The 27,377-nt window shown below is 43.4% G+C and overlaps 1 protein-coding gene across 2 annotated transcripts in view; it reads right to left on the bottom strand.

Annotated features, from left to right (window-relative positions):
* The window catches only part of UBE2F (ubiquitin conjugating enzyme E2 F (putative)), a 279,007-nt gene that overhangs the window by 99,385 nt on the left and 152,245 nt on the right, over nucleotides 1-27,377 (bottom strand). For both annotated transcript variants that reach the window (XM_040441854.1, XM_040441853.1), the window contains exons 6-7: nucleotides 16,852-16,922; nucleotides 13,206-13,263 (exon numbers count right to left, since the gene is read on the bottom strand). In XM_040441854.1, the coding sequence (XP_040297788.1) occupies nucleotides 13,206-13,263; nucleotides 16,852-16,922 (129 nt within the window). The remainder of the gene's footprint in view (nucleotides 1-13,205; nucleotides 13,264-16,851; nucleotides 16,923-27,377) is intronic.

Genomic DNA, 27,377 nt, shown 5'->3' with positions numbered 1-27,377 from the left:
AGTCAGCTGCCTAGCAACAGACAGAGGTGACTACACCAAGTCTACTCCAGCTGGAGTGAGGGCCCGGAGTAGATGAGCTATAACCTACGCCTTTTTCTGGCATGAGGTATAGTAAATCCGACGGGCCGCATGAAGCCCTGCCCCTTTTCTCTCCGCAAGTGTCCAGAAGCTCAAAAAGTAGCTATTTATAGCACAAATATGGCATGTGCCATAATTTGCTACTTTTTTAGGTCACAGAAGTGGTGTAAATAGCTTTATAGATGTCCCCCATTGCCTTGTCTAGTTACACACCTTTCAAACTGCTCACTAAATCGTGGCTTGCCGCTTGTTAATGAGAACGTATCTGCCCACCAAATAGGACCCTTTCACTGGATGGATGATGATTGTATGTTAGTACTAGAAATACTAGTAGGAAAATACTAAGGACTGTTGGTTAAGGAAGTGAAAACCTCCGCTTGGGACCTTAGGTTGAGTAAGAATCTTAACGAGATCTGAGACCTGGATGCACACATTTTATAACCCCATGGGTTGTTCGTTTGCTTCCCATGCAAAGTGTCTACAGCGATGCACCATGCATGTTAAGGGCTGTCCGAATATGGCACTTTGAATTTAGTACAATCATTAAAATAACATTTTGGGCAACGATTTTAAGCAGCTGACTTAAATAAAAAGGCAATTCACATTTTAGTCATCCGAGAACATCCATCGAGTACAATATGGCAGGATTTCATGAGACTTCCAAACGACACAGGATCCCAGTTTTCACTACAGCTCTTCCTCAAGCTGATTAATGCCTTCTGTGCGCCCCTCAACTCTGTCTATTTTAGCAGCACAACATAACCTCAGGCAAACTCCACACTAAAGCCATGATCGGCATTATGCACATCTGGTGAGGTAAATTAAGGTATGCAAATCTGCCCTACTATTCTTGGTTGGAGAATATGTACAGGAAGATCACAAAATATAAAAGCACACTGCACGCCCTCTTAACACACCTAGGTAACATTACTAACACTATTTCACACAATAATCTCCAATCAGACCTTACATCTTGTACCCCATCATCATAATAATCCTTCAAGATGATCAGGACCTAGAGGATGCAAAAGAGCTTTATTCCATTTTTATCAAGTTGTCCTCAGATTTCTTCCATTCTATCAAAGTAGGTGAATCCTTTTCAATCCATTTCCTAAAAATAAGGAATCTTGCTTGAAATAGCAACTTAGAGTACTTGTCTCTAAAGTTTCTGCAACCCCAAATGTATTGTACCCCCAATATACACCATATATTCGTACTCCCAAAACTTTATTAATAAAAGTTGCTATTTCAAGCCAGTATCTGAACAAGTTAGGACACTTCCAAATTACAAGTGAAACTCGAAAAATTAGAATATCGTACAAAGTTCATTTATTTCAGTAATGCAACTTAAAAGGTGAAACTAATACACTGCTCAAAAAAATAAAGGGAACACTTAAACAACACAATGTAACTCCAAGTCAATCACACTTCTGTGAAATCAAACTGTCCACTTAGGAAGCAACACTGAGTGACAATCAATTTCACATGCTGTTGTGCAAATGGGATAGACAACAGGTGGAAATTATAGGCAATTAGCAAGACACCCCCAATAAAGGAATGGTTCTGCAGGTGGTGATCACAGACCACTTCTCAGTTCCTATGCTTCCTGGCTGATGTTTTGGTCACTTTTGAATGCTGGCGGTGCTTTCACTCTAGTGGTAGCATGAGACGGAGTCTACAACCCACACAAGTGGCTCAGGTAGTGCAGCTTATCAAGGATGGCACATCAATGCGAGCTGTGGCAAGAAGGTTTGCTGTGTCTGTCAGCGTAGTGTCCAGAGCATGGAGGCGCTACCAGGAGACAGGCCAGTACATCAGGAGACGTGGAGGAGGCCGTAGGAGGGCAACAACCCAGCAGCAGGACCGCTACCTCTGCCTTTGTGCAAGGAGGAACAGGAGGAGCACTGCCAGAGCCCTGCAAAAATAACCTCCAGCAGGCCACAAATGTGCATGTGTCTGCTCAAACGGTCAGAAACAGACTCCATGAGGGTGATATGAGGGCCCAACGTCCACAGGTGGGGGTTGTGCTTACAGCCCAACACCGTGCAGGACGTTTGGCATTTGCCAGAGAACACCAAGATTGGCAAATTCGCCATTGGCGCCCTGTGTTCTTCACAGATGAAAGCAGGTTCACACTGAGCACATGTGACAGACGTGACAGAGTCTGGAGATGCCGTGGAGAACGTTCTGCTGCCTGCAACATCCTCCAGCAATGCCAGCATGACCGTTTTGGCATTGGGTCAGTAATGGTGTGGGGTGGCATTTCTTTGGAGGGCCGCACAGCCCTCCATGTGCTCGCCAGAGGTAGCCTGACTGCCATTAGGTACCGAGATGAGATCCTCAGAACCCTTCTGAGACCATATGCTGGCGCGGTTGGCCCTTGGTTCCTCCTAATGCAAGACAATGCTAGACCTCATGTGGCAGGAGTGTTTCAGCAGTTCCTGCAAGATGAAGGCATTGATGCTATGGACTGGCCTGCCCATTCCCCAGACCTGAATCCAATTGAGCACATCTGGGACATCATGTCTCGCTCTATCCACCAACGTCACGTTGCACCACAGACTGTCCAGGAGTTGGCAGATGCTTTAGTCCAGGTCTGGGAGGAGATCCCTCAGGAGACCGTCCGCCACCTCATCAGGAGCATGCACAGGCGTTGTAGGGAGGTCATACAGGCACGTGGAGGCCACACACACTACTGAGCCTCATTTTGACTTGTTTTAAGGACATTACATCAAAGTTGGATCAGCCTGTAGTGTGTTTTTCCACTTTAATTTTGAGTGTGACTCCAAATCCAGACCTCCATGGGTTAAAAAATTTGATTTCCATTAAAGAACAAAGTATTTCAGAAGAATATTTAATTAACTCAGATCTAGGATGTGTTATTTTTGTGTTCCCTTTATTTTTTTGAGCAGTGTATATGCGATAGACTCATTACATGCAAAGCAAGATATTTTAAGCCTTTGTTATCATTTGGATGATTATGGCTTACAGCTTATGAAACCCCAAAGTCACAATCTCAGGTACCCTTTGCTCAGGGGATATGGATTAATTAGCTGACTAGAGTGTGACACTTTGAGCCTAGAATATTGAAACTTTTCACTAAATTAAAATTTTAAGCTGCATAAATGCAATTCCTTTTAATTTGCATTACTGAAATAAATGGACTTTTGCACAATATTACAATTTTTCGAGTTTCACCTGTAAATGGATTAAACCCGATTGTTCTTCATAAAAATGGAAAGGATAATATATTGCAATAGGGGGAAGAATGACTGGTTTAGGCAAATATGGAATTATTGACTTAATAAAGTTGAGTGTTTTTCTTTTTTTTGGTATCTCTCCTCATAGGGGATTGTTAGTGGGGGGTGGAGTTGGGTTAAATAATATGGGATTGATGTGATGTTTTTGTCTCTTATGATATATTTGAAAATGAATAAATGAAGTAAAAAAAATAAAAGTGCTTTATTATCTGCTTATGCAGCAGTGATATGTACTCCACAGTGCTGTATCGGGAAGTTTCACAGTCAGATCTTACGTTGTTCCTAAATGCTGGAAAACATATTTAGGGAATTTATTAACAGCACTCATGCACTGAAGTGCATTGGAGTAAGACTTGGCAAATTAAATGCACCACAGAAGCAAATCTACATCAGTCGACATGACTTTCTTTTCCGTCCCGCATAACGGAAACCAGACTGATCCGTTATGCTTGCCCATAGACCTCAATGCTGATGGATCAAAATGGAATGCCTCTAAAGTTTTCCATTTTAAATTCCGTCTTCTAAATTCCGTTATAACCAAACGGAATTCATAACATTGATGTGAACCTGCCCTAACAGAGACTGAGAAGATAGCTGAGAGGAAGTGGAGGCATATCAGACTTAGCTGAGATCCTGAGCCTGATAAAACGGCTTCTAAACATCACAGGAGCTTGCTGTGTGTTTGTAAGTGTGATTTATCCCTCATCTGTTCTGTGAGCTTCAGAGCTGAAAACAAACATAGTGGGAAGTAAGGGAAAGGATGTCACAGCAGTACAATGCTGGGAGAAGGGAGACCTGCTTCTGAGTGAAATGCATCTAGCTGTGCAGCTGAAACAGGAAATAATATGGCTGAAAAAACATTAGGGAAGCCCAAACATAACTGTTCCTTTATGTACAAAGAAGCAGCCATCATGCATGCTTTTTCTGAAAACTCAGGTACACGTTAAGATTGAAAAAAGTTACATAAATTGCTGCTTGTGCAAGCATTTGTGCCTTTTGCTCACCATAAAATTGGCACACACCCTTTGAGAATGCTCAAAAAGAAAACTCATTTGGCAGAGCAGAACATCTAAATTTATAAGATTATGGAACAGATGGAAGAGAGTGCTTGGCAGCACAAACAATCAACAACCATTAACTTGGACTGAATTAACACATGCAGCTTTTCATGCTCATTTTAAAGAGAGCCTGTCACGACTCCTGACACGTCTGTTTTTGTAATTACAGTATATGTATCCCACATGAAATAAAATGCTGGAGTATCTTCATAGCCTGCATTGTGCCAAACGTCAATTATTCCTCCTGGAAATGTATGAATAAATTGACTGGTTGTTACCATTCCCCTCATCAATGAGGCGAGCCCCTAGTACAGACTCTTATAGCACTAACTAGACAGTTTCAGATTGTGTACGAACAACCTCCGAACCCACCCCCCCCTTCAATGGAACGCGGTTTTGACAAAATATGCTGTTGAATCATTATATCATGAAGAATTAAAGTTTTTACAAAAACAGACAGATCTTACATATTTTCTTTAATGTCCTAATTAGAGATGAGGGAATTTCATATTTTGAAATTCGTTCATGCTTCGTTTAGTGGTAAAAGCAGAATTGTGTTATGGATTCCATTACCACGGACCATAACACAATTCTATGATGGAATGCATAACGGAATGCCTTTAGAGGCATTACATTATTCATTCCGTCATAATAGAAGTCTATGGGCTGCAAAACGGATCCGTCCTGTTTCCATTATGCAGTGGAGTCCTCTCCCCCTGCAGTTCAAGGGGAGTGTCCTTTCTCAGAGGGCGTGGCTTTCTTCTGGAGCTCTCTCTCTATCACAGCTTAGGAGGCAGTTCAAGGATGAAACTGAGCATGTGCGGACTTCTCAGCAAGTAGGACAAAGAAATAAGAAAAACACAAACAGCAGGTGGCACTATACAGATACATTTTATTGAATAGCTCACTGGCTATAATACATTTAATTAGATGCCATTACAAAATAATTCAGATCCAGTTGCTGGTTTGAAAACTGTAGAATATTTTTTGTGGGAGCTGACCTACAGTAACCCAGCATGGCCACCACACTTTGAACAGAGTTGTGCTTCCTGTTCCATTCAAAGTGCTAGTTCCAGCACTGGAGACTACAGGGAATAGCTAATCAGTGGAGGTGCGGGGTGTCAGATCCTCACTGATCAGATATTAATGACCTATCCTTTGACATCATATTTTATTTTGTATACTTGAACTCTGCTTATGTCATTGCTTTAGGAGTTTCTTTTCTGGTAGGCTACTTTCACACTTGCGTTTGGTGCGGATCAGTCATCGATCTGCACAGATGGATCCGTTCAGATAATACAAACATCTACATCCGTTCAGAACGGATCCGTTTATATTATCTTTAACATAGCCAAGACGGCTCCATCTTGAATACCATTGAAAGTCAATGGAGGACGGATCCGTTTTCTATTGTGCCAGATTGTGTCATAGAAAATGGATCCGTCCCCATTGACTTACATTGTGTGTCAGAACAGATCCGTTTGGCTCAGTTTTGTCAGACGGACACCAAAACTCTGCAAGCAGCGTTTTGGTGTCCGTCTCCAAAGCGGAATGGAGACTGAACTGATGCATTCTGAGCGGATCCTTTTCCATTCAGAATGCATTAGGGTAAAATTGATCCGTTTTGGACCGCTTGTGAGAGCCCATGACTCAGAGTTGGTTGGCTTTGCAATTTGGTCTAACTAAACTCAGATGTATTAGATCCAGCAGGGGATCAGCAAAAACGCATCCGGTCAATAATACAACAGTCTGCACCGATCAGAACGGAAAATGGTTGTATAATCTCTAAAAATGGATCTGGCACCATTGACTTACATCGCGTTTCATGCCAGATCCATCTTGACCAGTATTCCATGACGCACACAAAATCTCTGCTTGCAGCGGCTTTGTGTCAGACATGGGAACGCAACAAAACGGAATGCATTCTGAGGCACTCTGTTCCGATTTGTTCAGTTTTTTCCCATTGACAATGAATAGGGACAAAACTGAAGTGTTTTCCTCCGGTTTTGAGATCCTCTGACAGATCTCAAAACCGAAAAGGAAAACGCAGATGTGAAAGTAGCCTTACTTGAATTTTAGACCAGTGACAGGATAGTGCAGTTGAAATTTTGGTCAGCAGAAGTGTTTGATTCACCAGTGACATACTGGTTTGGGGGGAAAAAACTGACAAAAAGCACACTGGTTAAAGGAATACAGGAAATCATTAACATATTATGAATATTGAAAGTCTTGACCCGAGTTACAAAGACCAGGAGAAAATAGGGCAAACTGCAGATCAAAACAGCCACAGCTATTACAAAAAGAACTGTCAAGGGAAACTACAGGACGGATTCTGGCAAAGCCCTCGGAGATTCATTCTGAATTAACCTTTTCTTTCCCCCTTTTTTTTCCAAAGAGGCTCAGCGTGTTGCTTCTCCAGTCAGACGGAGATTGAACGGAAAATTATTCGAGGTGGTGGGGGCATTTCATGCAGGACAGGTTTGTGAGCATACATTTAAAGATCACGTTAATTGGGTTAACACCATTCCAATCAACAAGGAAATTCTCAAGAGAAGTCAACAAAAAGAAGGAGATTATTGTGGTCGACCCTGGCTGCAATTCTCAAGTGACTGCATTCATTTAATTGCATTTTCAACTCTGCACAAATGGAGAAAGTGTCCTGAATGCTCCCGTGGTTTGATAGTTTACTCATTAGAATATGAACACAATTAAAGTATTGCCTTGTGTGGGAAGACATGACTGAAATACAGAACAGTGCGGTGATGTGACACACATGGAGCAGTATGCTTAAGACATGAGTCGTGCAGTGTAAATTGTGATACAGCGCATGTGCTCTCTCTCAAGTCGCTGCGGATGATGGTGTGATCATTGTCATGCTGACGGTACTGCATGCTAGGAATAAAATGTAACACGTGGGACACAAGCCTTTCTTTTTCCAGATTGTTGATGTCCTGAAAACTATTGTAATCTATTTGCTTTGCTTGTGCAGTGGTGAAGTGTAGAAGGGTTGACCCATCTGCGACATTTATGACAAATTGATAGGATATGTCAAATAGGGATGAGCGAATCGACTTCGGATGAAACATCCGAAGTCGATTGGCATAAAACTTCATTCTAATACTGTACGGAGCAGGGGCTCCGTACAGTATTAGAATGTATTGGCTCCGATAAGCCGAAGTTATCGCTTCGCAAAGTCTCGCAAGACTTTGCGCAATAACTTCATAAATTAATTAGCACTGTAAAAAAACATTTCCAAAACTCTGGTTCGGTTCCAAGATTCCAAGCAATAACTTCAGTTCATCGGAGCGAATACATTCTAATACTGTACGGAGCTTTATGCGAATCGACTTCGGATGTTTCATCCGAAGTCAAGTCGCTCATCCCTAGTCATAAATGTTAAACAGGAGAAGGTCCCACACCTATCTTCAAAACAGGTCCCCAAACTTAAAGGCTATGTACGCTTTCGGAGGCAAATTTTACTCATTTTTGGATAAAAATCATATTTTCAATTGGCCTTTATTAAAAATATTGAGCCATTCTGTCACAAAGGGTTAACTGTATTTTTCACTGTGTGACTGGTACCTTCACTTTGTGCCGGTCATCTAATAAACCTTATCTCTAAACTACCAACAGGCTATAAACACTTATTTAAAGGGGTATTCCGGTTACCATAAATATGACTTATGTTTTAGACTAATTCATGATCAATAATTACCTAATATAATGTACATTTCACATATTTACCGTTCAGTAGTTATAAAAGTAGTTTCTTCCTCTGCTACCCATTGTGTTTCCTCATAAATTACCATGGCATCGACCTGTAGTTCTGAGCCTTTGTTAGGTCGAGCATGCTCAGTGTTGCTATCAGTTCTCTAGCTGAATGTCTTGTGAAACAAAGGGAGCGTGCGCGTTCAAGTAATGAGATGCAACAGGTCCTCTCTCATTTGTTGCTGTGTAGTAGCCTGCGATTGGTGATTACTGCATTTTCCCTCTGCTTGGCAGCTGGCTTGCGTCTGGCCTGCCTAAACAAGTACCATTTGGCGAGATATTTTGTGAGCAAACACCCCACCATCACCACCCTGTTATGAAAAATGTACATTCCTTCACTACACCTGCAGGGCGCTGTTCAGGGCGCTCTCTTCCTCCAGTGAATGGGTGTGCGCTACTGTTCACAGCAGTGAAACAGCGCCCTGAACAGTGGCCTGCACACAGAGTCCCTTATTGTTTCATGGGACAAGGAGCTCCTCTTGCCTGCTATCGGCCCAGCTCTGTGCATGGGAGCGCACCCTATCTCTGTACACTCCATGCCGTGCGCTCCAGGGTACAGAAGTAATGCTTCTGTTTACTGGAGTGCAGGACATCACAGTGTTACAGGGATGCTGTGCTCTCAAGGGTACAGGCAGTGAAAGGGTGGCCAGCAGTAAGATAACCTGCACTTCATCCAGCCGCAGACAATACCTCCCTCCTACAGGGAGCTCCTCTTGCCTGCTATCTATGAGTGGGAGCGCACGGCATCTCTGTACACACTGATGCCGTGTGCTCCCAGCACACTCTGATAGATTGACTTCCTCTGATAGGACAGGAAAACACAGAGAGGTTAAAAACCCCACCCCTTCCCCTCATCGCCAGTGTTTTTTCCTGTCCTGCCAGGGAAGGAAGATCCAGAGCGGTGCTGGGAACTCTTTTGCGGTTCATGGCAGTATCGTTTCTAAGGACGTCCTTTGGCTGAAGGCCTGGTCGGGGGATATGATGTTCAAGAACAAGTTTATTTTGTCTACCGTTCCATGGCCAGTATGTCTTCGGCCCTGACTTGGATAGAATTCTAGAAAACGCCACCAACCGCAAAAAAGGGTTTCCCGAAGACAGATCTAAAAACAGGAGGCAGTTTTTTCTTAACAAACCACAACCTCAGGATACCAAAACACATAGAGAAAAATCAGGGAGGTGGAGCTATACAAAAGGGGGGAAAGGAAGAAATTTCCTCTTCAATCCCAATAAAGGGGATACGTCCCCTTCCTCCTCCAAGCAATGACGCCATCAGGGTTGGGGGAAGACTCAGCTCCTTCATAGATACCTGGGAGCGTGTCATCGCAGACCCTTTTATTATCAACATTATACGAGAAGGTTATGCAATAGAAATAGAATCTCTTCCCCAACAAAAATTCACCTTAACCCAGTTCCCCTTATCTCAAATGTCCTTTCTGTCTGACGGCATGAGAGTGTAATTATGCCTAGGGGCAACATAATGTGTTTCCAGCTAAGAAGGGGTCATTATATGCCTTTATTTTTAGTTAAAAAACCAAGCGGCAAGTTCAGGACTATAATAAATTTGAAGCCAGTGAACAAACATATCATTTACTGCAAATTCAAAATGGAAACTGTGAGGTCTGCAGTGAAGCTCATCAAGAAGGAGGCTATGATGGCCACGATAGACCTCAAGGATTCTTACTGCCACATCCCGAACCATCCTCAATCCAGGAAGTATCCAAGCTTCACGGTACAGCTGGAAGGAAGGGTTCATCATTATCAGTTCAACTGTCTTCCTTTCGGAATATCTTCTGACTCACGCATCTTCTCCAATGTTGTGGCAGAAGTAGAGGCCTCCTTAAGCCGGAAGGGAATACTAATAGTTTAATATCTGGACGATCTGTTAGTCGTAGCGGAAAGTACAGATCTGCTTCAGTCACACATTCAGGTGGTCCTTGCTCATCTTCAGGATCTTGGCTGGATAGTCAATTGGGAGAAGTCCAACCTTCTTCCAGCCAATCCGAGAATTTTTCTGGGCATCCTTCTAGATTCCATCCTCCAGAAATCTTTCCTACCCTCCCCAAAGGTCCAGGATCTGAAGGTCAAAATCCAGCAATTCATGAGGGGTCCGGTTTGCTCCGTAAGAGAAGGCATGAAAATGCTGGGTCATCTCTAGTCATGCATCCCTGCGGTTGCCTGGGCTCAACACCACATGAGACCCCTGCAAGATTTGATCCTCAGGAAATGGAATAGGTCTCAACTAACTCTGGACCAGAAGGTACCCAGAGATGTAAAAATCTCTTTACAGTGGTGGCTCAGAGACAATTGTCATCCAATTACAGGGAGCTTCGGGCAATATGGGAAGGTCTAAAAGCAACACAGACCCAGTCATGAAACCGGCATGTATTGGTCCACTCGGACAACTCCACAGCAGTGGCTTTCATCAGTCATCAAAGGGGTACAAGGCACGGTCATCTAAAGAGTCTCTCAAGACAGATATTCTGGTGGGCAGAAAATAATCTAAAATCCCTTACAGCGGTACACTTAAAAGGGATCCCTCAATGTAAGGGCAGATTTTCTCAGTCAGCAGACTAGATCCAGGCGAATGGTCTCTTTCTCAGACAGCCTTTCAAAAGATCCAGGTCCAGTGGGGCAGTCCGAGTCCGGATCTGTTCGTCTCAAAAAAAACCCACAAGGTTCCTTATTTTTTCTCCCTCAATCCAAGGGATCCCTGCGTGGCGGTAGACGCCTTCACTCAGGATTGGATGTCGGGTCTCGTCTATGCCTTTCCACCAATCCCGATGATCCCAAAGGTCCTGTAAAAATTCCATACCGAGAAGTGTACCCTACTCCTGGTGTTCCCCTTTAGGCCCAGAAGGGGCTGGTTCGGTCTTCTGAGATCCCTCAGCAGGGAGGATCCAATCTAGTTTGCCCCGATGAAGGACCTCCTAACGCAGGGCCCAATCAGCCATCCGAACGTCAGACTTCTCAAACTATCAGCCTGGTTACTGAACAGTCCATCCTCCTAGATCTGGGTTTATCTCAGTGGGTGGTAGGTACCCTAATGCTCAGCAGAAAGTCCAATACCTCCAGAGCATATGTTAAGGTATGGAAAAAGTTCTTCTCTTGGGAAGGGACAGGTTTAACCAGTCCACTCCCAATATCCCTCTCATTTTGGATTTTCTCCAGAAAGGGTTGGATATGGGTCTCTCCCCAAACACTCTAAGGGTGCGGGTGTCCGCTCTGGGTGCCCTCTACAACACTAGTCTTTATGATGTCCCCTGGGTTGCTAAGTTTTTGAAAGCTGCAGATAGGCTAAAGCCAAGAATTAAGAATTTGATAGCTCCATAGAACTTGAATACAGTTCTTGTAGGCCTGTCAGATTCCCTGTTTGAGCCTATAGATTCTCTGTCTATCAAGTGACTAACTCTTAAGACTGTTTTCCTGGTAGCAATATCTTCTGCTAGGAAAGTTTGCGAGCTTCAGGCCCTATCCATCCAGGAGCCCTTCCTTAGGGTCCTAGAGGATAAGTTAATATTTAACTTGGACCACAATTTTCTCCCAAAAGGTAGTATCCACCTTTCACAGGTCTCAAGATATTGTCATTACCTCGTTCTGTGCCAATCCCAGGTACAGGCAGGAAACGAAATTCCATAACTTAGATGTACGAAGGGCAGTCCTTTGTTATGTTGACGTGACCAGGGAATGGAGGATAGACAAAAATGTATTTGTGCAGTTTTTGGTCCTAATAGAGGTAGGAAAGCAGCTAAGAACTCCATATCCCGATGGATAAGGAGTGCTATTACAGATGCGTATTCAGCCTCTGGTAAAGAGCCTCCTCCTTCTCTCAGAGCCCATTCAGTAAGAGCAGTGTCTACCTCCTGGGTCGAAAAGGGCCTCTGCCTCCCTGGAGCATATTTGCAGGGCAACCACTTGGAAGAGGGCCCATACTTTTACCAAACATTATAGGCTTGATATATTTGCCAATGAGGATATGGCCTTTGGACGAAAGGTCCTGGGTGCTGTAGTCCCTCCCAGAGTTGTTTTTCAGTTCGTTAGTTCTCAGAGTGTGCTGTCGTGGAGACGACTGGGGAAATGAGTATTATACTCACCTGTAATCCGGTTTCCTGAAAGTCTCCATGACAGCACATATATCCCGCCCTTTTTTTATTTCAATATAATTCTTCAGGTTATACCCTTTATCCTGGTCTCCTTTAAAATACACTGGCGATGAGTGGAAGGGGTGGGGTTTTTAACCTCTCTGTGTGTTTTTTTCTGTCCTATCAGAGGAAGTCAATCTCTCCGAGTGTGCTGTCATGGAGACTTCCAGGAAATCGGATTAAAGGTGAGTGTAATACTCATGTATAGCGCTACCTGCTGTTTGCTTTATTCTTAATTCTTTTTCTGGCTCACTTTGATGGCCGCACCTGCTCCGTTTCATTGTTCAACTGCCTCCTGAACTGTGATAGGGAGAAAGCTCCAGCAGAAAAGACCCTCCCCTTGAGCTTTCAGCTTGATATAAATCTAGCAGAGCAATAAATGTGGAGATCTCTGGATCCATGTGAGGTGCAGGGCTGGTTCTAGCTTTGTTAGAAAGAGATTGTCATGTACTATATGATGTCTGATTAGTTGTGGGATAACCCCTTTAAGGAAAAATTTAATAAAAACCACTTCTCTGGTCATCATTCTTCCCTTGTTATAGAACCAAAAAATTAAGGCTATTCCACAAAATATTGATTTTTGGACTCCTCCTAAGTTGAAATATTAGTACTGTGTTGTTTAAAAATGAATATGAACTTGTTTTCTAAGCAGAATTTGAGGTCCGATATTGCTGTGACCAATTAGTTTTTTTGACCAGTTGTCATTTTCTAAAAAGAAAACTCTAAATTACAATATTTTTTACTGTCATTTGGGAGTAATGTGGTCAGTAGTTTACATAATAAAACAAAAACTGCTCATTTCTGGAAATGGGATTCATTTTGAATGCCTTATTTGTAGACAGGAAGGAATATCTCCATGTATGAAATAAAAAGGCTGTTTGGAAAAACTGACTTTTCCTTACCTTTAACGTTCGTGTCGGGGCCCAGCCCGTCCCATCTATTGAATGCTCTCTCAGTAAACTGAAAAAGAAAAAAAAGAAAAAAATCTAACAAAATGTCAAAATAATGAAGATGCCGAGCCGTGCTATTTAATCTCTACTGAAAAATGGAAAAGGAACACCTGCAAAACCTAAAGTGATTGAGCTGATATTGACAAAATATAAAATGCTAGAGGTCCTTGGTTAATGATCACACAAACGAGGTCGTGCACCCTTCATTTTGGGTTCTGAAGCAAGGTATATCTTGAGGCAGGTTCACATTAATAATCGGTGGCATCTCCCATTGCCACAATACAGGCTCTCACTTTGGCATGGTAATGGCCATACAGATGTTCTCCCATAGTATGTAATTCCAAGCTCTTTCAACTTAGAGCCAAAGTGGTTGTTAGCTGTTGCGCATGGGAAATCAGTCGCCCAATCCAGTCCCAGACATTCTCGATGGGGAGAGATCTGGTGATCAAACTGGACTGGGGAGCTGCTGGATGTCCCAAAGAATTTGTTGTGTAAATTGGGCAGTGTGAGGGCGGGCGTTACCTTGTTGGAATACCATTTTTCCTAAGGCTGCTTTCACACAGTAATTTCCATCAGTGATTGCGAACCAAAACCAACAGTGCAGGCTACACAGAGATAAACTATAATTTTATGATTTGCAGTTGTTTTGTGTTTTCGGCCTGCACCTGATTTTGGCTCACAATCACTGATGGAAATCACTGATAAAACACTGGTTGTATGAAAGTGGCCTGAGTTAAGCCTCATTCACACATCAGTGTTTTGTTCAGTGATTTCCATCAGTGATTATGAGCCAAAATCAGGATTGGAGCCTCCACAGACATCAGTATAAGGGAAAGATCTGCACCTGTTCTGTGTTTAGAGCCACACCTGTTTTGGTCCACAATCAGTGATGGAAATCACTGACCAAACACTGAAGTGTGAATGAGGCTTTAAAAAGGCAGTAGGATTGTTTCCACGATGTCCTAGACATACCGAAGGCTGGTCAATGTTCCATCCATGAATACCAGATGGGAACGTCCATGGTAACGGATTGCGCCCCACCCAATAAAACATGGTATTGGTCCTAGGTGTCTCTGCATTATGCATGATGGCAGTAAGCGCTCTCCAGCCCTCCTGAGAACTCTGATGTGCACTTATTAGTACCAACACAGAACCTGCTTTCATCACTGAACACTACTGTCTACTCTTGATGGCGATCAGAGTTTGCAGGAGAGCGTCTACTGCCATCATGCATAGTGCAGAAACACACAGGACCAACACCACGTATAGAGAATAACCAGCCTTCGGTATGTGTAGGACATCATGTAACCAGTCCTACAGAATTTTTTATTCCATTAGGAGACCTGGTGTTTTAAAAAGATAACACCCGCCCACACACTGCCACTGCTACACAACATGCTCTTCAAGGTTTCCAGCAGCCAGCTCAATCGCCAGATTTCTCCCCCATCAAGAATGTCTCCTACTGAATGGGACAACAGATCTATGTACAGCAGTTAACAACCACTTTGGCTGAACTACAGCCATTTGAGAGTTTGGAATGGCATACCACAGAAGGATATCCAGAATCTGCACATCCATTACCAATGCCAGAGTGGCATCCTGTATTTCAGCAAGAGGAAATACTATCAAATATTAATGTGAACCTGCCTCAACATATACCCTACTTAAGAGCCCAACATAAAGGGTGCACCACCTTAGTGGTGCTTGGGTCAATAATCACACAACCAACTGTTTATATTTTGTCGTTCTCAGTGTATTATGTTTTTGCAGGTGTTCTTTTTTTCATTTTTTTTGGGGAGCCCTATAAACACAACAAGCATTGTTTGTTCCCCTCATAAAACATTTAAGTTCAGCCAGTGCAGGCTTCTCCTTTCTTATTCACTAATAGGAAGTGGTTATTGCCATGATACAGATGTAAAAGAGCTGTAGCCAGTCCCAGTCATTGCTTTTACAAGCTAAGTAGCTCCCCCTCCCTCCAATTGGTACAATCATCCACAATGGAGAGAAATAAAAATTCTTGCTTAAAACAATGTAGAGGCTGCTGTAATCACAGGTCTTAATAAGCTGACAGGTTCCAATTCACTAAGCTAGCATAGTAACAGTATACGTTCTGGGAAATTGCTTGGTTCATGCCTGAATAGAACGTTAAATAACATAAATTACAATAACTTTATTGATATCTAAATATCGGACAGTGGCCCAAATAGAACTGAGTCAGGCATGAAGGGTATATTGCAGCCACACTGTGAAAGAAGCATATGTTACCCAGTGATATTGTGCTGCTGGTGTGCTTCAAGTGTTCAAAATATACACCTGTGGTGCACCAGGAGGTAATTGATATGTTAGGGTTCCTCCTTGTTGGTGTAATACCACTACCCTCACAGATTAGCCAGGCAGTGGGTACCCCTGAAGCCAATGCCTTGGAATACCTGTGCACAGAATGACCCTCTGCTGGAAGTAATTACTAGCACCAGTCAGTGTGTGTCCCAGTCGCCACCTTTAGCATCGCAGGAGCAACCTCTCTGCAATGCTTTAGCCCTGGAGCACACTGCTTATGGCACTGATGATGATTACCCTCATGCAGAATTCTCTCTGCACTGGGGATCGCACTAAGTGGCAGGTGATCAGCAGAGCACTGCAGGAGAGACCTCTCTGCAGCGCCGTGACCAGATTCAAGAGAGAAATTGAACAGACAAGCAGCCCAGCGTGGGGTTACAGTCAGACCCAACCCTAATAGCTCCAGCAGACTAGTATTAAACAAACGTTACGGAACCAGTTTGCCACGATTCAGACCTTTTCTTTTCGGACATCCAGATCTTTAATGACTTCAGGGAGTACATCCTCAATTAGGAGAGAAGCTGTCCCTATTATCCAGTCTAGCGCTGTCCCTTTAACAAAAAATAGGGTGTGCTTCCATAAAGATGACACTACACAAAAACGTATCCCTCTTGCGTCAATTTTAAGGTCCTTTCCCGCTAATGTGTTTCCTTGCAGAACAGGTAAATCCGTATTCTTCAGCCTTGCTTCTTATGGCCAGCTTTATGTTTAACACCCCCAAACTTACTAAGTTTTGCACTATATAGTACTTTTCTATAACCATCTGATAACCTAACAGTTCAAATACCTGCCATCTGTTTTTAGTAAGGGCAATATCTACCCATCATACGAACAATAATAATTTTTACGATGGCATGATGGAGGACGATCAATAATAATGCATTTATTTACCTAATAGTTCAAAGAGTTCCTAAACCATCGTTTTTTTGTTTTGTTGTTTTTTTTAAATACAAAGTGCATCATAAGACATACTGCAATCGATATGACAAAATAATAACCCCACACATCATAGCATCTGCAGTACATTCTTCTCATTAGCAGAGTACTGTAGAATTGCTGAGGAACAGCTACAACATCAGTTTCTCTAACATAATTTTTCTTGTGGTATTCCAAATTACTAGATTCAGGAAAGAAATCAATAAGTTATATGACCTTTGCTTAAGGAATGTGATCTTTTGGGCATCAAGACCTGACTCAGCTGAAAAAGAATGAAAGAGAAAAAATAAATAAAAGTACAACCTTCACAAAGAGCGGTTCTCACCTTAAACAGATTTCCCCTGTCTCAGTGATGTTCGGATGCCAGATCCGGGTTAAGCACTTCACTTTTGGAGGCTGCATACAAAGGAGAGAGAAATAAACGTCACAATGTTACGATATACGGTACGTGAAACACAAAATCCATCACATATGGTAGATTCTCTGTACGTAGCAAAAGATACGATTTTTTTTATTTTTATTTTTTACTTAATTGTTTCAGACATATTTTATGAGTCTGCTCAATCTTCTGGTAATGGTTCTGTTATGAAGGAAATCAGGCGAGTGCTGGGAGGTTACACAGTTGTAGGTGAGGTGAGGTGTGTGAAATTCCCATTTCCTGCCAATAAAAGCTGTAACAGTCCCTTGGAGATTTCACATAAGATTTCAATTTATGAGATCTGATGCAGACAAATGGAACTACCATGTGATTGTCTCCCTCTAGACCTATGCATATACAACAGGGCCTGACCGCAACACTTCCTTCTTATTGCTTATGTTTTATGTATGTCTTCCCGTGACATCTTTATGACAACTGTAGAGTCAAAATCATAACTTGAATAGTATTAATATTTTATCCAAACAATTTTATAAAAAATGTACAATATTCTAGCAGCGTAATTTCTTTCATAACTCAGTTGCATACATACATTTTGAACCCTTTCAATGTGGGAACCAATGCGATCTGAAATCTGACCACCAGCCCAGAGCTTTTTCTCATGTGTAGACAGGAGGTCAGTCTACCAGATGACATCAGCAATTAAATCTCTTTTGGCAGCTCCCAAGCCCCTCCCCACCCTCTGTGTTCCTCTGAATATCCCTGCACTCTGTTGCAAAAGAGATTGCAGGTACATAGTAGGCGATTGTATACAGTTATTAGATACAGTTATATAAACCTCCCAACATACACTTGCCTGTCTGTACCATCTGTTTGTGCTGACTCTCCAGTGTAGTTCTATGAAATGTAGCTTTACACTGGTTTCCCTGCCTCCTGCCTGTAAGAACAGAGAGGGGAGAGAGAGATGACAGGGCAGACATCTCAAGCTGCATCACATAGGAAATCATGGAGACCCTGCAGTGTGAAGGGACAGTAGGTCTGAGTTACTGACTTGTCATTGCTGCCTTTACACAGGACTCCGTGCAGAGTGATGAGACCCAACTCCATCTGGTTCTGCAATGCCAAGCACGATGAGAAGTGTGGGGAAGGAGGAATCAAGATGACAGACAACCCGCAAATTACACATCAAATAAAATAGGTATATGCAAGGCATACACAATAGCCTCTATGTTATTCTTTTAGGCAGATCCTGCACTATATAGACAAGAAAAAACATCCTGGAGTGCTTTTTGAATATAAATATGATACATTCAAAGCTATTGTGTATAGATTCTTAAGCATGTACTTTTTTCCCTTCTCAAGTCCCAAGCATGTGAAGCATTTTTGCTTTAGGCTCTGTTCACACTGCAGTCAGGGGCTCTGGAGCCTCTGTTGGCAGTCTCAGCAGAGCTGATGAAAAGAATAGGGCTGCGAGTTACTCTTCCTGTAAAAATGACAGAAACCACAACATAGCCCTATGGACCCATTATAAGTCAATAGGGTCTGAATGGCACCAGTGGTTTTCATCGTGCAATGGTTGTGTGAACTCCGCTTTAGGAAATATTTCAAGACTGCATACATGATATATGTTTTATTTTACCCTTCCATATATTAATACAGAATTACATTGATACACAGAAGGCCGTCAGTCACTGCTGAATGAGCCATGGGGAGCGCTACACTCGTGAATACACCATAAAAGAGTCAACTCTATACTTTTATCATTCCGAATCACCAAATGGTCTAATATCTATTTTGATGATATAGCGAAAAGGAGAACCGAGTTGTCCCTGAAATATGCTGCCCTTAACTGCATATTTAGGTAAGAAATACATACATACAGTGGATATAAAAAGTCTACACACCCCTGTTAAAATGTGCTGTAAAAAAATGAGACAAAGATAAATAATTTCCGAACTTTTTCCACCTTTAATGTGACCTATAAACTGTACTACTCAATTTTAAAACAAACTGAAATCTTTTAGGTGGAGGGAACAAAAAAACCTAAAATAATGTGGTTGCATAAGTGTGCACACCCTCTTATAACTGGGGATGTAGCTGTGTTCAGTATTAAGCAATCACATTCAAAATCATGTTAAGGCTCCATTCACACGTCCGCAAAATGGGTCCGCATCCGTTCCGCAATTTTGCGGAACGGGTGCGGACCCATTCATTCTCTATAGGGACGGAATGGATGCGGACAGCACACAGTGTGCTCTCCGCATCCGCATTTGCGGTGCGCGGCCCCGATCTTTGGGTCCGCAGCTCCGCAAAAAGATAGAGCATGTCCTATTCTTGTCCGCAGCTTGCGGACAAGAATAGGCATTTCTATGGGGGTGCCGGGTTGGTGTGTTGCGGACCCGCAATTTGCGGGTCCGCAACACACCACGGACGTGTGAATGCAGCCTAAATAGGAGTCAGCATACACCTGCCATCATTTAAAGTGCCTCTGATTAACCCCAAATAAAGTTCAGCTGCTCTAGTTGGTCTTTCCTGAAATTTTCTTAGTCGCATCCCACAGCAAAAGCCATGGTCCACAGAGAGCTTCCAAAGCATCAGAGGGATCTCATTGTTAAAAGGTATCAGTCAGGAGAAGGGTACAAAAGAATTTCCAAGGCATTAGATATACCATGGAACACAGAAGACAGTTATCATTGAGTGGATTAAATATGGCACAACAGTGACATTACCAAGAACTGGACGTCCCTCCAAAATTGATGAAAAGACGAGAAGAAAACTGGTCTGGGAGGCTACCAAGAGGCCTAAAACAACATTAAAGAAGCTACGGGGGGGGGGGGGGGGGGGGGCGTGGCCTGTGAGCGCATGGAGTGAGACGCACCGTTCACTGCTCCTACTAGTATCCTGCTATAAACTATCGGTAGCACGCTCCGATTACTTGAAAAATCCTACCTGGTGAGAGGAAAGTGTCCAGTGGCTATCGTGTCACAATCGGGAGCCTTAGGGCCGGGTCTACAAAGGAGCCCACTCTGAAGGACATAATGGCTGCTGTAGCAAGTGGCAATAGCACACTTAAAGTGCTCACAGTACAAGTCGGCAGTCTGCAGTCTGATGTGTCTATAGTTAGACATGATTTACACAAGATATCCGAGCGCACCTCTGAATTGGAGAAGAGAGTGTCCTCATTGGAAGATGTAGTCCAGCCTTTGCAAATGGCGTCTAAGACGTCTATGAAGGACATTGCTGCCCTGTTTGCCAAAGCGGATGACCTAGAGAACAGGTCGCGGAGGAACAATCTGCGGATTGTAGGAATGCCAGAGAAGACAGAGGGGGTCAATGCCACAGAATTTGTGGACAAATGGTTGTATCAGTTGTTTCATGAGAAAGGCCTATCTTCCCTGTATGCGGTGGAGCGGGTGCACAGAGTGCCAATGCGGCCGCTCCCACCGGGCAGGCCCCCTCGCCCTATTCTTGCGAAGATTTTGCATTTTGAAGATCAGGACACAATTCTACATCAGTCCAGGGATAATGAAGAGATGGTTCTGAATGGGTTCAAAGTGTCCATCTTCCCAGATTATTCGAATGAGGTGCAGCGGAGGAGGAGCCGTTTTATGGATATCAAGAAAAGGCTTAGAGGGCTGCAGGTTCCATATGCCATGCTGTTCCCTGCTAAATTGCGAGTAGTGGCTTTGGGATCCACCAGATTTTTTGAGGATCCGGATGAAGCGGCGCAGTGGCTGGACGTCCACGAACGGCAACTGAGAAATGGAGCCTTGGACACTTGAAGGAGGCAGATATGCTTTTTGGGTTTAAAATACATATGTGTTTGCACTTTAATGTCATTTCAATGTTACACCAGTTAAGAAGTGTTCTATATAATGCTACCGCATGGTAGATTCTGAGGTGGGAGTAGAGGTTAGGGGATTGTAATGTATTTCCCAGTTGTGGAGAGGATTCTCTGCCTAAGGGAAAGTATTGTTAGAATCAGTACTGTTTATTATTCACTAGGGGGCAAATTGCTCACGGATTGCCCTGTGTTTGGGTTTGAAGTTGGAGAGGGGGGGGGACTACTGTTCTCATTTGCAGTAACCTGATTACTGGGGAGGGGGATGGGGGGGTGGTAGGGTGATAGGCAGGGGTGGGGTTGAGGGTGTGAACTCTGAATGGATGAAGATTGAGTGGAGTGTGAGAGACAGGTATGTCGCGGGGTTTTGTCGTGACACAGGTGATTAAAGTTTTGAGCTGGAATGTGAGGGGTATGGCTAATGCACGGAAACGGCAGTGTATTTTTCACTACTTGAGGCGTTTTCAGCCTGCCATCTGTTGCCTGCAGGAAACGTATTTGACTAATGAAACTGTACAGTGGCTGAATAAAAGTTGGGTGGGACACGTAGTACACGCAATCCATTCCTCACATTCCAGGGGAGTATGTGTGTTAGTGCATAAAAGTATTAGAGATGAACATGTGCAGCAGTGTGTGGATGCTGAGGGCAGGTTTGTATGTATTGTGTGTAAGATTGATGGGATCCAGATGGTGTTGGTGTCAGTGTATGTGCCTCCTCCGTTTGCTTCTCCTTTGATACGGGCCATCATGACCTTTGTGGCGGACTTCCCTGGGTTGCCATGACTACTAGTGGGAGACTTCAATTGCACGCCGGATGACTCTTTGGATAGATGTCGGGTGGAAGGATCAGGCGGATCACCGGGGAGTGTTGCTCTGAAGAATATAATGAATGAAACTGGTGTGTTTGATGTGTGGAGACTACGCAACCCTAATATCTGCGAATATTCGTGCAGATCTGCTACGCATCATTCACTATCACGCATAGACTTGGCTCTGGTCAATGATGTTATGATACCACTGATCAGGGATGTTACTTATCATCCTCGGTCATTGTCTGACCATTCTTTGGTGCAGATTGACTTGTGCCTGGGGGTGCTCAGACAGGGACCGAGGTTGTGGAAATGTAACCCGCACTGGCTAAACGTACTGGGTGACCTGTCTGAGGTTTCTCTGGCGGTCAGAGAATACTTTGCTATAAATGGAGGGACAGCTTCAATACACGGAGTCTGGGATGCTATGAAAGCGTTCTTGAGGGGAGTACTGATAAAAGAAATTAGTAAGCATAAATCTAAGTCCAGAGAAGCTGATATTAAAGCGCATGCGCAAGTGGTGGAAGCCGAACGGGTGTTTGGTAGGTTACCTTCCCTGGCTAATAGTGAGGCGCTGGCGGTAGTTCAGGAACAGTTGAGGTGCCATTTAATGCAGGCTGCAGAGCGGAAGTGTAGTTTTTACCGCCAAAGATCTTTTGAGGAGGGGGAGAAGGTAGGTCATCTACTGTCAGTTGTTTCTAAGGCTCAGCGGGGTTCCTCTTGCATACAGGAATTGAAGGATGGAACTGGGAATAGTAGCCAGGACACAAAAGGAATATTGGATATTTTAAAAGGTTTTTATGTGTCTTTATACGCTTCCACTGTCTCTAGTTCTGAGGAGGCTTTGACCACCTTTTTGGCAGAGGCACAGTTATCAGTGTTGTCAGACGAGGACAGGGAGAGATTAGAGGAGCGATCTCGATGGAGGAGCTGGAGGCCGCACTTGGGGATATGGCAAATGGTAAGGCTCCGGGGCAGATGGCCTACCAGTGGAGGTATATAAGAAGCTGCAGGGAGTACTCTTTCCCGAATTGATCAAGGTGCTTAAACATTCACTGGAGACGGGTTCGCTACCACATTCTATGCAGGAGGCTATTATTGTAGTTATCCCTAAGCCTGGGAAGGATCCCAAATTACCGGATTCATATAGGCCAATTTTGCTTTTAACAACGGATGTTAAGCTCCTGGCCAAGGTGTTGGCGAACAGGTTGTCCAGGGTGATTCTGACCATTGTACACCTGGATCAGACGGGATTCATGCCAGGGAAGTCGACTGCTATAAATGTCCGCAGATTATATGCCAGTTTGAATATTCCGGCGGATAACTGTGGAGACAGGGCCTTGCTTACTCTTGATGCCGCCAAGGCGTTTGATAGTGTAGAGTGGAATTATTTGAGGGAGATATTGAGAGCCATGGGCTTTGGTGGGCGGTTTATTCAGTGGGTAAAGGTGTTGAGTCCCAGGGCGAGAATTAGAGCAAATGGGGGGCTGTCGGATAGCTTTGTTTTGGCTAGAGGCACCAGACAGGGATGCCCACTGTCGCCCTTGTTGTTTGCTCTTGCAATTGAACCACTGGCAGCCCTAATTCGCCTGTCGCCTCATATAATGGGGTTTAGATATGGTGCGGTGCAGAACAAAGTGGCTATGTACGCTGACGCCACTTTATTATTCTTGGGCGATACTGGGTTATCTCTGGATGCGGCCATGGCTTTGATAGATAGATTCGGGAGCTTCTCTGGACTTCAGATAAATTGGCAGAAGTCAGCTTTGATGCCGATAGATGGGCAGGCCCTGCAAAGTAGGCGAGTTAATAGTATGGTACCCTGGGTAAATAAGTTCAAATACTTAGGGTTGTATATAACACCTAGACTGTCGGATTTTGAAGAATTATATCTGACCCCGTTGCTCGCTACTTTCAGGCTGAAGGTAAGGACTTGGTGTAGGCTTTTTTTTTATCGGTAGTGGGTAGAGTAAACCTTTTAAAGATGGTAATGATGACCCAGCTGCTGTATGTATTGAATAATGCCCCCGTGTGGATTCCTTTGGATAGGTTTAGGAAAGTACACTCCATGTTCAGGGATCTTATTTGGAAGTACGGTCAAGCAAGGATCAAGCTGGAGACTTTGCAATACCCTAAGACAGAAGGAGGTTTGGCAGTTCCGAATGCCTGGATCTATTTCTTGGCCTCCCAGTGACAGCACTTTAAGGGCTGGATTGACTTCCAGTCACAGGATGTGACGGGAAGGATACTGCAGCACTGGTTGGGTAGTAGTGACCTTATGTGTATACTGGAGGGGTCGGGAATGCATGTGGGGAGAGAGAAGGTCTTGCTTATTGAACTTATGAAGAAGGTATGGGCAAAGGTGAAACAGCTCAGAGGTGTGGGTGGAGTTGGAGAGCTTTCCCCAATATGGAACAATAATCTATTGCCAGAATTCTTGTCTTTGTCAGGACTCCGGAATTGGGAACCTCATAAGGTAATGAGGATAGGTCAACTGATGGAGGGGAATGTGTTCAAATCATTTCAGGGTCTGCAGCAGGAATTCAATGTCCCTAAGGTCTGGTTTTATCAGTATCTACAATTGAGGCATGCCTATGATGTCACGATAAGGAAAGGTTGTATTATAACTAAAATAGATGTGGTACAAAAACTTGTTCTCCCGATAGGGGGGAAGAGAGGGTGATTTCGCAAGTGTATACCCTTTTACTGGGCAAATTTCTAGAAGGGTCCCCTCTGAAGCAGATGGTGAAATGGGAGGATGATCTGGGGGACATTTCTAAAGATCAGTGGGAAGATATACTGGAGGCAGTTCCCAGAGTGTCCTTAAGTGAGCAGGGTAAGTTGTCACAACTATTCATCATTCATAGGGTATATAAAACTCCGGTATTTTTACGGAAAATTGGTGTTAGGACTGATGATAAATGTCCGAAGTGTATGGAGGAAGGAGCGGACCTGTTGCATATGCTTTGGTCTTGTCCAGTGATAGGTAGTTACTGGGATGAGGTGTTGACTTTGATTAATCGCAACTTGACGCTGAGGTTGCAGAAGGACCCTATGATATGTGTGTTGGGATACGTGTCGGAGATTGGAGGGAGTGAGCTAGTAAAGGTGGCGGTAGGGAGGCTGTTATATGTGGCTAGAAAGCTGGTGGCGCAGCGGTGGATCCAGGGGAGTCCGCCAACACTGGATGAGTATGTGCGGAGGGTGCATGACATGTTAACCATGAAAAGAGGTGTGTTTGTGAAGAGAGACTGTCCTCAGAAGTTTGAGAAATTGTGGAATGAATGGTTGTCTCATACTCATATCGTGATATAAGATATGCTGGAGCAATTCACGCTCTGAATTGCAAGGAGGGGGTGGGAGGTGCGGGTGAGAGGAGGGGGGGTAAGATTTTGCTATGTTTTATGCATATTTTGTATAAGATTTGCTCTTGTTAGAGTACATTGTATACTGATGTGAGGAGATTTTCTCCTGTTATTGTCATGTGATATTGCTATATTCCAATCTCTGTATTTGTGATTGAAGAAACAATGTACTGTCAGAAAATAAGTCTACTATAATGGATCAATAAAAATGATTTGATTAAAAAAAAAAAAAAAAAAAGAAGCTGCAGGAATATCTGGCAAGTACTGGCTGTGTGGTACATGTTACAACAATCTCCCGTATTCTTCATATGTCTGGGCTATGGGGTAGAGTGGCAAGACGAAAGCCTTTTCTTACGAAGAAAAACATCCAAGCTACATTTTACAAAAACACATCTGAAGTCTCCCAAAAGCATGTGGGAAAAGGTGCTATGTCTGATGAAACCAAGGTTGAACTTTTTGACCATAATTCCAAAAGATATGTTTGGCCCCCCAAAAAAACACTGCACATCACCAAAAGAACACCATACCCACAGTGAAGCATGATGGTGGCAGAATCATGCTTTGGGGCTGTTTTTCTTCAGCTGGAACTGGGGCCTTAGTTAAGCTAGAGGGAATGATGAACAGTTCCAAATACCAGTCAATATTGGCACAAAACCTTCTGGCTTCTGCTAGAAAGTATACATGAAGAGGAACTTCCTCTTTCTGCGTGACAACAATCCAAAGCATACATCCAAATCAACAAAGGAATGTCTTCACCAGAAGATGATTAAAGTTTTGGAATGGCCCAGCCAGAGCCCAGACCTGAATCCGATTGAAAATCTGTGGGGTGATCTAAAGAGGGCACAGGAGATGCCCTCGCAATCTGACAAATTTGGAGTTTTTGCAAAGAAGAGTGGGCAAATCTTGTCAAGTCAAAATGTGCCATGCTGATAGACTCATACCCAAAAAGACTGAGTTATGCAACCATATTATTTTATTTTTATATTTTTTCTTCCCTCTACCTAAAAGATTTTAGTTTGCTTTTCAGTTGAGTTGTACAGTTTATAGGTCACATTAAAGGTGGAAAAAGTTCAGATTTTTTTTACATCACAGAAATCTGACATTTTAACAGGGGTGTGTAGACTTTTTATATCCACTGTACATATGGAAACTAAGACTAAGTCTTACCGGTAAATGGTTTTCCAGGAGTCCGCCATGACAGCACCCACTGGAGGATGTCCTATTGGTCTCTGTAGGGACAGGAAGCGAGAGAGATTAAAAGGCCCCTCCCCACCTCCACTCTCCAGTGTTTTTTTAAAACTTACTACACCAGATAGGATCCAACTTATTTATTTGAAATCACAATGTTTAACATCACATTGTTACATAAAGTCAGATCAATCAAACAATGGACAAAGAAAATGGGAGGGGCAATACTGGGTGCTGTCATGTCAGACTCCTGGAAAACCATTTACCGGTAAGACTAAATCTTAGTTTCCAGGACGTCCCTCCATGACAGCACCCACTGGAGAACTACCAACTTAGAAACTAAGGGGGGACCACCGCCTGAAGGACCTTCCGTCCGAATGCCAGGTCCTGGTTGGGTAGAGCATCTAGCCTATAGTGTTTAGCAAAAGTCAGGAAACTAGACCATGTTGTGGCCTTGCAAATCTGATCAACCGAGGCCTTGGCTTTCTCTGCCCACAATGCTGCCATAGCTCTGGTTGAGTGGGCTTTTATAGAAAAAGGGCAGACTATATTCTGAAGTCTGTAGGATTCTCTGATAGTCTCTTTAATCCTTCGTGCTAAGGTCTGTTTTGAAGCCCTGTTGCTTTTGTTCCTTCCACCGAACTGGATGAAAAGATTAGTCGATCTCCTCCAGGATTTTGTTCTTTGAAGGTAAGCCAGGATTGTTCTTCTAACGTCCAGACAATGGAATCGTTCTTCCTGTACATTTTTGGGGGAGGTACAAAATGAAGGAAGCATTATTTCCTGATCCCTGTGAAAGGGTGAAACTACCTTAGGTAAGAAGGACGGATCCAGTTTTAGTATTATACGATCGTCTAAAACCTTTAAATATGGCTCCCTCATAAAAAGGGCTTGCATCTCCCCTATTCTACGAGCTGTAGTTAATGCTACAAGGAACAACGCTTTAAGGGACAACATTTAGCCGAAATTATCCACTGGTTCAAAAGCAGGAACAGACTGTCTGAATGTGGATCTCATACTGGACACTGCCTTTACAAACCTTTTTATCCATCTGTGGTCTGTTAATGGGGTGTCTAGAAAACAACCTAACGCAGAAATCTGGACTTTAAGGGTACTGAGCTTTAGTCCCATATCAAATCCCATCTGAAGGAAATCCAGAATGTGACCTATTGACTGTTAAAGGTTATCTGGATAAGTAAGAGACAGCCATGAAGAAAACTTCTTCCATATTTTGTTATATATGGCTGAAGTTACCGGTTTGCGACATTTTTG

The sequence above is a fragment of the Bufo bufo genome, chromosome 7 (genome assembly GCF_905171765.1).
Source record: "Bufo bufo chromosome 7, aBufBuf1.1, whole genome shotgun sequence".
NCBI classification, from domain to species: Eukaryota; Metazoa; Chordata; class Amphibia; order Anura; family Bufonidae; genus Bufo; species Bufo bufo.
The sequence above is the reverse complement of the archived record's forward strand: the minus strand, read 5'-3'. Positions and strand labels throughout refer to the sequence as shown.